Source organism: Dendrobium catenatum, unplaced genomic scaffold (genome assembly GCF_001605985.2).
Source record: "Dendrobium catenatum unplaced genomic scaffold, ASM160598v2 fragScaff_scaffold_1570, whole genome shotgun sequence".
Taxonomy (NCBI): domain Eukaryota; kingdom Viridiplantae; phylum Streptophyta; class Magnoliopsida; order Asparagales; family Orchidaceae; genus Dendrobium; species Dendrobium catenatum.
In genome coordinates, this window is record NW_021320032.1 from 329,860 (window position 1) to 343,139 (window position 13,280).

General features: G+C 32.3%; 1 protein-coding gene across 1 annotated transcript; it reads right to left on the reverse strand.

Moving 5' to 3' along the window:
- Positions 1-9,131: 9,131 nt before the first annotated feature.
- LOC110102713 lies at positions 9,132-10,361 on the reverse strand. The gene has a single exon (XM_020831162.1). The coding sequence runs from the start codon at positions 10,359-10,361 to the stop codon at positions 9,132-9,134; it is 1,230 nt and encodes a 409-aa protein (XP_020686821.1).
- Between the last annotated feature and the right edge of the window lie 2,919 nt (positions 10,362-13,280).

The following is a 13,280-nucleotide window of genomic DNA, read 5'->3' on the forward strand; positions in this document are numbered from 1 at the left end:
CCTTGGATTGACTTGAGCAAGACTTGAGTTAGCCCAAAGTGGTCAAAAATATTTTAACTCTAATCAATTCTCACCGTAGACCAAACGAAGCATAATTCCCACTTACATTAGATACCCCTTTACCCAATGCATCTCCCTTATCCAACCCATGGCCTAGCTTGACCTCAGTTGCACCCAAATTAACTCAAACAAAATAGGTTTGTGTCAACTTGAGCCATATTCAAAAATTTGGCTTCATTGTACCCAATTGAACTCACCATTGTGCTCACCCAGCTCCCACACAGCTTTCCACCTTAATCTGACCTGAGTAGTGTCCAACATTGGTCGGAGGGAAAGGGAAAGAGCTCTACCCCCCTCCCTTTATGAGCAATGGCCAAAGACATTCCCAAGGCTTCAACTCACCTACTTTGAGCTTAAAAAGGGTCTCCAAGTTGTCACACTCCAGCTCGCGAACATCCAATAGCTTTTTTGGGCCATGACGACCGTATATTGCCATAGAAGAATCTTAAATAAGGCACTTTGATCCAGACCTCTTCATTCACCTCTAGTATTTCAAAAATGTCCCCAGAGCTCTCTCAATATTCTCTCTACTTACCCCCACTCTCCATCCTTCTCTAGCCATCATTCTTAATGAACTTTAATAAAATTGCCCAGCCCTCTACTTGAAGTCATACCTTTTATTCTCCTCTGGTCAAGACATCAGAATGAGAAGTGTTTGATGTCATCCCCTTAAGCTACCTGATATAAAAGCCTATGAATTGGAACTCTCTCTAAGGTATAAACTCAATCCTGAGCTCCTAGCTAGATAATGGAGGTCAAGTGTAAAGAAAATTGTCAAACCACCAAAAACTGATCTTTGGATTAATGGTTTGAATTATCCTGAGTGTCCCTGTAAAATATGGTTTAAGTTTGCCAGTAGGTTCTCTTGGATCATGCGGGAAAAGAATTACGACCATGGAGCTCCATGAGAGGTTAAAGATATAATCTTAGCCATTGTCTTCTATCAATAATTTTGATTAAATCCTATGGTCTCATGGCCTATTTAATCTTAACCATTTGATTTCTTATCAAATGGACATGGTTAATCTCATGTTTACCTAGTCACTACAAATAAGGTGGCACCTATGTGGAAAGTGTGTGGCTGACTAAGTAATTCTCCACTTAAAATTCCAAAAATTATAGGGAATTCAAAAAGCACTTAACCCTCACACACTTATCCAATTTAGGTGATCTTAGGATCATGGTAAAGGTCTTGACGAGCCCAATAAAAGCCTTATGGTTTCAAGCCATGATCATCCATGAAACTTAGTCCATTCCAATAATAGCCCTAAAAGAATTTTTGCAATTTTAACTTGAAAATAATTCACCGTGGCTTGGAACCTTAGGAGATCAATTTTGGGCATGTCTCTGACATGGCAAAAATTTCTTCCCTCAAATTGACATGATTAAGGGCATATTTATGCTAAATTAGGCTTAAGTGTCATTATTTGACTCTTAAGTTCAATTTAGCCTAATTAACTCTTCAATGAGAATTAGGACTTATGATATTGTGTATTAATTATGCTTTGTTTAAGGGTTAGATAGCCTCATTTGCATCCAAATCCCTAGTTTAGCTTGCCCATTTTAAAACCATTAAGATAACCTTGTGATTACCTTAGGTGGTTTGGTTAATCACATTAAAGGGTCTTTTATGGACCCAAATTCAGTGGGCTTGGGCTTTGTGATTTGATGAACTTTTGTTCAGGTTTCATTGAAATTGGAATCCATTTGGTCCATTATTTGTGTAACAAAAAATTGACCTTAAGTATTAACCTAGAATTTTAATTAAATTGCAATTAATTCAAATTAAATAAAAAAATTTATTAATATATCAAACTCTCCTGAATTTAATCCTAAACTTCAAAAATTTAAAAGCCTCTTGACTGGACCCTTAATTTGACCTTAACTTAATTTTAAATGATGATCGATATTTAATTAAGTTAATTATTTAAAAATAATAATAATTTCAAATAAATCTTAAACACTTGGAAACACTCTCACAGCCATCCCTGGCCTCTAGGAGTGATTTCACTATGTTTTAAATGAATTTGAGAAAAACCATTATAACCTTCTTATTTGACCTATTTAATAATTTAATTAATTTCTCAAACTTCAAAAATTCATAATTAACTCCAAAAAATTTCAAATGGAGCAAAATTAAAGGCATTAGATTCTATTTATTTTCTAATCTTTATTAAAAATATCAAACCACCAGAAACAAGTCAAACTAAAAAAAGTTATCAATTTGATCAATTATAGTTCAAGAATAAGTCAAAACTTTAAAAATTCACAACTTAATCTAGAATAGTTTTAGTCTAATAAACTTAGTGTCAAATTTCTCACCTTAGAATATAGTAATTAGAAAAATACTAACATTCTAGAACTCAATTTAAATTAAAAATTTAAATTTTGACCCCTTAATTTAATGCATTAAATAATTCATAAAAAATCTAAAAATTTAATAACTGGTTAAAATTTGAAAAGACAGTAATTTGATTATTAAAATTAGCATCATACCCCTTAATATACATCAAGCACTGAAAAGATAAAAGTTTTAGAATAGACTTTCTTAAATTGTGAGGCTACCTGTTCTAAGGAGGCCTGGTTCCTCAAGTCTACTATGACAATGCTACGAATAGATTCTATGGAGTGTACAAAATTAAAATTGATTGATTAGTAATTATTTAACTAAATTAAAATCCTTAATTGAGCTACATCAACTTAGTTTACAGGCTGGACTATCTTGGACTATGGGGCTACATGTCATAGAGTTTTTTATCGGTGGTCATGTTCATGTAGGGCTAAAATTAAAGGGGCCAAAATAAATTTAAATTGACAAATTTTTTATAGGTACTAAAATAATAAGTCCCTCTTGAAATTAAAATATCATGGTCAAGCTTGATTATGATTTTATTTGAGTAAATACATAACTGCTTATGATTGTGGATGATTTTAATTATAATTGCTAGGATAACCATGCATGTTATTTTAGAATCTAGACTTTTAAATTTTTTATATGTAATTCAATTTAATTGATTTGTACTACGAAAGTTGATTTTGAGATGGGATATCAAGCATCTAACTTAAATTCCAAAGAGAAGGCAACATCCCTTAAGGTAGAGTTTCCTTTCATTTGGAAATTCAAGTTAGAATAATTATAAAATCCCAAGAGAAAATAAACACCAATTCGAAGAGGAGTTCTTTTTATTTAGATACCTAGACTCATTTCATCCAAGGAGCTCAAAAAAAGAAAGAAGATGATTAATGAAGATATATAGAAAATCTCATTCTCAAAATCACTTGCATTATTTCTAGGACTAGAATCTGGGTTGTTGTTAGTGGCACTTGATTACCTTTAATTTCTACAAATATGGGTTATAATTAGATCACATTTTCCACATGAACTTTATATTTAATTTGATAATGTGTTGAATGTTTACATTATTTGTGCTTAAAAAATTACCTGCTTTTTTAGGTTTCTTTCTTTCAAACATATTTTGATTTAGCCTAAAAAATTTAGAGGCTAATGAGGGCACGCTAAAAAAATTTTTTCCACTCAAATGAAATAAAATTATTAGGCTCACATTAAAAGATAATTGATTCTAAGAAGTATGCTCGGGTTCATCAAGGGTTCTCATGCATACATTTTAAATCTTCTCTTTCTTGTTAGGCATTCCCCCCCCCGACCAATAAGCCTTGGGTTCTGGAATACCACTTGGCCTATTTTGATGTAGTTTTGTCAAGGGGATTTTGTGCAATCTCTAGGGAAAAAAATATTTTTAAGCCTTTTTTAAAATTGTTTTATATCATTTTATGCAATTAAAAGCTGAATTTACATGTATTACATTAGAAATAAACCAAATAATTAAAAATTTTAATTTTATTTTTGAAGCATAATCAACCCACATGTGTCAAGGGGCCAATTAGGATCAGCTCTAAATGTTGAACCCAATTCATTATAACTTAAATAACAACGTCCCAACCCACCTTTCATAAAAAAATTGGATATATAGTTTTAAAGTGCATAGGTGATTAGCTTGCTCCCCAATCCAGGCTGGGATAAATTCAAATTTACACTATATTAGCTAGGTCCGGGCTACTATTTCTTAGTTCCCAAACTAGACTTAGGATTCAGAACAAACATAAAACTATAAGCCCTAAATTCAAAAAATAGAATCCACACTGTCTAATAAATTGACAACTTAAATTAAAATATTCTCAAAACTAAAATTTAAAGCCCAACACATAAGTTAGGTGAGGCAATTTTAAATCATTTTAGAATCTTAAAAAACCTCCTACTCGTCCTTCATTGACCATATATAAGTACTCAAGTTTGATCCAATCCTACTTGAAATTCAAACTTCACTTCTTTGATATCCCTCCTTAAAAATCTAAAAATGAAATTTCTACCATTATTTTAATTACTAGTATTCATAGGACACTCAACTTTCCTATGATGTAATTGATTATGAGGACTTGCACTTATAAGAGATTTAAAGAAAACGGATAAATTTTGAAATTTAATTAATTCTCATGGGGAAAAATTAAAATCAATGGTAATGGTCATCATCATATTCAAACAATTAAGAGGGAATGATATTTTCTTCCTTTGGGAATATATATCATTTGTTGTTATGACCTTGAATATGAAATTATTGATAGCAAAACTAGATTATCGTAGCTGAATATTTGATCAAACATCATTTTGACTCTACTGGATATATGTAATTACTCAATGAATTTGACTAAGAGATTCATGATCAAATTTGTAATTCTAAATCTGAACCCTATTAGAAAATCTTATTTCCACCTCTTGAGGTGGTATAGTATTTTCGAAGGTATGTTCGATTTTAGAATTAAAATTTAAAAGTCAATTTCAAGTTTCCAAAGAATTTATAATTTAAAATTGTTCCAAAGAAAAACTTCTTTTTCAAAAAAAAAAAACATGAATATATATAAGATAGATGTACCTATGGACCTATTGTGTGATTGAATTTTTGTGGTGGTAGACTATGGGATTAATGCAATAGCTATATATAAAGATCCAAGAAAGGAAAATAAAAGAAAACAATATTGGAGACACTACAACTTGTACGTGAAAAACCAAGATAGGAATAATAATGTAAGTCATGACTTTGTTAAGATAATATATTATGTACTTAAAGAAAATAGCTCTTACTCACAATTGTAGATGACAATATTACAAATTAAGAAATATTTATTTGGCAACTTATAGTTGTAGATATTGTGAAACAAATAGAGATATGATTGCGACAACAAATGATGCCAATTTAGCAATGCTTGTTGGATTAAAATAAGATATGGTGGTGTTTCAACAACAGTAAGATGGTAATGGTTAAATGATGGTGAACGAGCTATGATAATCAAATGATGAGTGTCGAACATCAATGATTGGGTGATAATATTTAAATGATGTTGGACTATCATGATAGGATGATGACACTTAGGCAATATATATAATTATAAAAAATAACTATACTATAATTTTCTCATCAAAGCATCATTATAGCACTACAGGAAAATATTCCATTATCGGTAGCAATTTTTTGCAGTTTACCTCACTTTTCTAGCAGTTCTCATTTTTTCGGTGGTTTTCAAGCTGTTTCAAAATCACCAAAGTAAAGGATATAGGAAAAGGAAATAGATGGTTTATTTCTGGTGGTATTTTTTTTTGGTAATTTTCTAGTAACTATAACAACCAAAAATTACTAGGCTAAAAATTGGAGGTAAACCGAGTATTCTAGCGCAAAAAACCACAGGCTAACTGCCAGTCATTACTAGAGGAATTATTGGCGATCAAACCCTGATGTTACTGTTGGCCAAACTACCAGTTATTATCGGTGGCAAAAATGCAATAATTGACAGTTATTGCCTCTATTTTGTATCGAAGGTTTCCGACAGTTAAGTTGTCGATTAGCTGCCGAAAACTTCTAGCAATTGCAAAAAAAAAAAGACAACGCCCTCTCTATCCAAACAATTTTCCACAAGTACCTCCAGGTTGTTCAAAATGCAAAACAAGTACTTATAACCATATACTCAGGCAGCTAAAAACATAATATATAAATGCACTAACATCCAAAATCAATAGATGCTCTATAAGTTCAAAACATAAAATATATAAAGTTTAACTTGTTAAACAATCTTTAAAATATAAAATATGTTCATTCACATCCATATGTTCAAAATACACCAGCTAGTTCTTCAAACATTTAACAACATCTAATTATAGTATGTATCTTCGATACACAGTGATTCAGGTATAGGCTCTTATTCATTTTTTTTCTTGTTTTCAGCTCGATATGATCGTAGCTCCACCTGTATCTTAGTTTGAATCTTTCTCATCTCCATTATCTCTCTTGACAAGACATCGATCCCCTGACAGTTTAGTAACACATGTAAGTCATTGTTTTGTTTTTTAAATCATTGAGGAATCTTTCAACACATTATCCACAAGGATTTTCATCACATATAAAGACTGATTATTTATATAGCAATTGTTCTTTGATATCAAATTCCATGTTGCGACTAATCTTTATTCTTGTACTCCACACATGGGGCTTAAAGTAGTAGGAGCAGATGTGGGTGGTTTCTTGAGCCAAATATGCTTCGCATATCAATCCCTTGGAAATGAATTATTAAGAAAGGTGTAGCCTTAATGGTGTGGTAAATTAATCATGGTAGGAAATATATTATCGATTAATGATAACTCTTTTTCTAAAAAAAACTTGGTTAATTTTGTAAGATTATATTTAATAATTAATTTAGATCATTTTCCCTCCATTGCACTTTTATATTTTGAACATTCATCATTATCATGCAATGTAATTGCTTCAAATACTTATATATCCATATTTGGGTCACCACTACTTTCCTTCAGTTAAATTTTCCTCATACAGGAAATGATCAAGTAAGAGTATTATATTATACAATGACAACAACATCAAGCCTTTGTCCCACTATATGGGGTCGGGTATATGAATCGTTTTTCTTCATTGTGTCCTATTAAAAGTCAAACTCTTGTTTAAATCTATAAAAGAAAGATCATTTATAATATTTTCTAACCAAGTGTACTTTCTTAACCCATTCATCTGAAGGCTGCTATTTTATGTGATTAAACTATCTAAGGTGACTCTCTCTAATCTTATCTTCCACTAGAGCAACTCCAACCTTTTCATGTATATGCTCATTTCATATCCTATCTCTATAGGTAAATCCACTCATCCGCCTGAGAATCCTCATCTCAGCAACACTTAACTTAGTATTATGCTTCTCTTTTAATAGCCAACATTTACACCATAAAGCATTGCAGGTTTTACCACCATCTTATAGAATTTTCCTTCAAGTTTGATGGGGACTTTTCTATCACACAACAAGCCCAGTGCATTCCTCATCTTAAACCATCCAACTTGAATTCTGCTGGTAATATCCCCATCTATTTCACCATCACTTAGAACAATAGATTTAAGATATCTAAAATGTTTACTCTTATTAATGACTTGATAGCCCAAAATCACAATCCCCTCACTAGGTCTCTTACTACTAAAATTACACTGCTTATATTATGTTTTAGATATACTTAAGCGAAAACCTTTAGATTCTAAGGTTGAACTCCATAATTCAAGTCTACCTTCAACTACCTCTCTAGTCTTATCAAGAAGAAGAATATCATTAGCAAAAAGCATACACCAAGGTCCATCCTTTTGCAAATGTCTAGTGAGAAAATCCATGACTAAATAAAAAAGAATGGGCTTAAGGCCAATCCTTGATGCAATCCAACTGAAATAGGAAAATACTTGGTCAAATCACCTTGTGTTTGAATACAAGTAATAGCTCCTGCATACATATCTTTAATTATTCAAGTATAAGCGTTAACTCATTTCTTTTTAAGAACTATCCATAACACTTCTCTTGGAACTTTATCATATGCTTTCTATAAATCAACACCAAAGGCATGCATGGAGATTAAAATGCATGAATAGTAAACATTTGATCCCATTATAGAAAAATGATTATGGAGATTAAAAAAAAATTAAGGAAATGTATGGAGATCACCTTTGGCTAAGGTGGGTGGGCAAAAATTGGCTAGGTCGATTGGTCGGCGAGGCTAGGGGGCAAGTCACGACTTCTCTGGACAAATCGAATGAGTCATGCAACCAAGGTAGGGCAAATTTGGGTTAGTGAGAGCGTTCCTTCGACGAACCAAACAAGCCAAGAGAAGAAATGATGAGAAAGGGGGTGGGGGTAGGGCCCTTATTTGTGGCATTTATGGAGGTTTAAATCGCCATAAAATTTTCAATTAAAACACCTGCTAAACCGTTGTTAAACACAGTCATGAAAACATAATACTAGCGAGCCTCCAAAGTTTCTGGTGGTTCACTCTTTATTACCGACGTTTATACCTTATTAAAAGTCGGCAATTTAACCGCCGATCAAATAACAGCCATATGTTCCACTGGTATACTATGAATTTCCTATAGTGAAAAAGTGTACATTTTTAATTTGATAAGATTGATGCATCTAAATTATTTAAGAGGATCAGAACTTATATATATATCCATGCAACAGAGTTGACAATGACAGATTTTTTTCATTAAATCTTTTTTCATTGAAATCCTTGATTGCTTTCAAAATAATAGTTGAGATAATATATATTAATATTGTCTTTCAAAGATTTGTTTACGTATTTCAACACATAAGACTTTTTCTAAAAAAAATTCAAGGCATAGAATTTATGAGTATATACAATTTTGGGAGCATTTTCTCTCATTCTTTTTATATAAACATTATTATTTTTATTTCATTTAGTTGCTTTTTTATGTAATATGCTCCAAATTGTTATTTACGTTAAGAAAGAAGCAGAATCTACTTGCTAACAAGATCACTAAAAGACTCAATTGTGATCTAACATTATTAATATCTTTTCTTCAAAACAAATATAAAAAAGGTAAGCACATATTTAAATATAAAAACTACTCAGTATTACCTAATAAATTTCCCAATTAATATTAAAAATAGACTTATAATCCAAAAAAAATCATATTACATGCTTAACAAATATTAAGATATTCAATTTATGAAAGTGATGGTGTAAACCATATTGATGGAGGCCAATTAGTCCATGAATAAGGGTGAAGGATGTATTGAATGCGATCATTATAAAGATCAAAAAGTCCAACATCACATTCAACATCATCTGGAATCATGTTGCTCAAATGATCGGCGAAATATATGCAATTTGGTTTAATTCTGGTAGCAACTGTGTGATGCAAAGAAAATGTCTGATTACCACCCACAAAAATGGAGTATCCCTCCAACTCATTGACGGGGATCCATTGAGAGTATAAAGAAGTGGATGAAGAAGTAGAAGAAATAACAGCTGGCACAAACTGGAAAACAGAGATAGTTATCGTCTTTGCGTAACGGTGACTATCAAGAGTAATATCAATCACCCTCTCTATTCTTAGAAGAGTTCCTGACATAAAGGCAATATAGTACATAAAATCGAGGTTTCCGGTGCGATAGTATGGGTTGGGCATATTTGGGCAGATCAATTCAACATTTTGTCCATTGAGGTCAAATGAAAGCACCATAGAAAAATTTGTGATTGCGTAAAATCTTTGATTTTCTTCATGATAGCAAACATCTTCAAATTGCTCCTCTTCCTCCGTGTTATATGGAGATAATTGTGGCCCGAGAACCCAAGTCAGATCTTCTGACCTTGTCAAAGCAAGCACTTTTGTAATGCCAAATATAACTATAGCAGTTCTAGAGGAGTCATTAGAGGATACAATGATCTTATGAAAATACATATCACATAAGTCATGAGGTGTAAAGTCTAAGAAAATGTCATTGTAAGAAATCCTGAAGGAGCCATCATGGGCATATTGTGGCTCGATCAAGGTTAAAAGGGATGGGAGCGATATTTCAGTCTTTGTTATAGGGTTAAAGAGCCGAGGTTGTAGATCTATTTTGTCAAGGGTCACAAGCCATCCATCCTTGGAGCCAAAACAGCGGCGGCCAAAGGTGTTGCTACCGATGGAGGAGAAGCGACGATGGAAGCTGACGATAGCTTCTTCTCTTTCTATGGTTAGTTCACAGAAGGTGAGTGTGTCGGAGGCCTCTCCAACATCATTTGAAAGAAGCAACCATGTGGAGGGACGATATTGAAATCCAAGGAGTGCATAGTTCGCAAGAGAGAAATTCCATGAGGTGCAAACAATAGATAATCGGACTAAGTCTACAATAGACAAGTGCGATGAGATGCAACAAAGGAGATCTATGGGGAGATCACACCATGCCATAATATTAATGTAGTTGAGGTGGCCAATGTATGAAAGGAGCTGCAGTGCCTTCCAACACTACCACGATCAGACAAAAAATAATAAGAGTTGAAATCAAATATGCAATCTTTGTTAGAGATATAAATAGGTGGAATAGAATATGAATTTGTGGTAAATATTCAAGTGTTTTAATTTTTCTTCTCATTTGCTAATAATGAAATTGGCCAACTAGCATTGTCCATAAATAGAATAGGGTGCAAAATTCATGTCCTAAAAATTAAATTTATTATTTAATATTTATTTTGAAATTTAAATTTATCTTTTATTATATATAGTTTTTTTAAGAGATCGAATGAGACTATTTGTGTCAAAATTTGGCATTGTTTTAAGAGGTCTCAAAACGATTATTCTTAGATATAAAAATGAGTGGAAGATGAGAAAACACATATTATATATGTGTTACCTTAGACAAAGGTATTTATTTAAAATAGTTATATTATTTCATTTTATAAAATGAATTTGGTGCCTTTCATTAGGTTGGAAAAAGTTTGTTTTTAATAATGTTATAAATTAATAATTTTTTTTATCAATTTAGTTCATATAATTAAAATATATATCAAGTACATGAAATTTTCTTATTTTAGTAATATGGAAACCATTCACTCATTCTTATTAAAAGAGATTCCACAGCATATTTTATTTCCTCTAATGAGACACCGTCATTGGGTAATAGATGGAAGGAATAATGACATAAGAAAATATGGAAAGTAGTTCATCATCACCAATTAATTGATAGACATAATACTAAAGTAAAATAATGCATGCATGGTTCATGTATATTGCCTTTGTTAGAAAGTAATCAAAAAGATTGGAAAAGAAATTCCATTTGTCTTTTCTACCCTTCTCCTTCCTCCCTTATCACCATTAAAGTTTAAACAAAGCTTCTTCTCTTTTAGAGTCTCTCTTAGTCTTAGAGACGATGATGGTGGAAGCGTTCGTGATTGGTTTGTTGGAAGCTTTACTGTAATCCTAAGAGGATCAAACACATTAATGGCATCCATGGAGTACCATTACAGTTGAAAAAATATATTAATAAAAAATTGTCATATTCATTATACTTGTAAATGCATTACGTGTATATATTGTATAAAAATTAAATATCATTTTGCTTAGGGTTCCTTATGATTTCAAAATAGAAATATTTGGATCAAATTCTCTTCATCAATCAGATATTTAAATATATGTGCAAAAGCATGACCTTTTGAGAGCCTTTGAAATTATTTTGAATGCTTTTTGTTCATTAATTTGAATAGTTTTCAACAATATGTGATCCATTTTATTTGTTTATATTATGTATTTGTTTAAGGGTTTGATTATTTAAAATGCATTCTAAATAGGATGGCTTTGGGCTTACTGCTTTATTATTTCATCTATCACAAAGGTTGCCAAAAATTAGACTCTTAACAACACCTTTTGTATGCCATATATGGGATCGTTCGATCTCAGGTTGATGATTCTCCTTAGCAACACAAACCATAATATTAAAAATGGACTGATAATTCAAAAATATTCAGATTACATGGTTAACAAAGATTAATATATACAATTTATGCAAGTTAAGGTTTAAATTAAATTTAAGGGGGCCAATTAGGTTGTGAATCCGAGTCAAGAAAATATTAAAATTGTTCACTATGAAGATCAGAAAGTCTTGCATCCCGATCAATTTACTCTTGTAACATGTCACTCAAATGATCTACAAAGTATATACAATTTGGTCTAATACCAAGAGCAAGAGTGTGATGTAAGGAAAAAGTTTGATTTTAAACCCACAAACAAGGAAAAACCCCCTAGATCCTTAATAGGCATCAAAAGAAAGGAAGAACAAGAATTAACAGGAATCGGCACAAACTTGGAAAAAAAATATACCCATTATCTTTTCTTTCTTACTATTATCTATCTTTCTTTTAGTATTATCGATCACCCTCTCTATTTTTAGTAGTGCTCCTGACAAAAAAGCAATATAGCACATGTAATCAAAGTTTTTGGTGCGCAAGCAAGGGTTTTCCTTCGCCAGGCAGATCAATTCAACATTTTGTCCATTGAGGTCAGAAGCCAGGACCATCAAGAAATGTGTGATTTGGTTAAATCTTTTATCTTCTTGAAGATAGTAAACATCCTCAAATTGCTCACCGTACATCATGGCGTAAAGAGGCAACTACGGCAAAGAACCCATGTTTGATCTCCTGGCTTTGCCAAAGCAAGATATTTTGTATGTCCATAGATAGAAATAACAGTTCCTAATGAGTCATTAGAAGAGACAATGATTTTCTAAAAATATATATCAAGTAAGCATCTCTCGTTTGTGATGGAGTTGTTGGGGCAATTTTGGGGCTTTAACATATGCCCTTGATCTTTTGGGATGGTGAAAAGATATGTGAGTGATATTTCGGCCTTTGTGAGAGGGTTAAAGAGGCAAGGCTACAGATCTTATTTGTTAAGGGTGACGAGCCATCCATCCTTTGAGCCAAAGCAGTGACAACTGGTGTTGTAACTATCAAGGGAGGAGAAGCGACGATGTCAACTAACACTGACCTCTTCTTCTTTTATTATAAAGTCATGGAAGATGAGTGTGTTAGAGGCCTCTCCAGCTTCACTGGCAAGCAGTAGCCATTGCGAGGGATGACATTGAATTCAATTGGGTACATCATTGGAAAGAACATAATTCCATGAGGTGCAGACAATGGAGAATCGTAGGTAGTCTATAATGAGCAATTGTGATGTGATGCAATGGAGGAGATCTGTTGGGAGATCAGACCATGAAAAAATATTATTGTATATGTGGTGGCAAATAGATGAGGAAAGGAGCTTGAATGCCTTATGCAATTTTTGATAGATATATATAGCATAGCTCCCAAGTGGACCTAACAAAAAATAGCGGGA

What these genes read in the sequence shown, in the direction of transcription:
- LOC110102713 (XM_020831162.1), bottom strand. Translation starts at nt 10,361, where the DNA reads ATGGCATGGTGTGATCTCCCCATAGATCTCCTTTGTTGCATCTCATCG.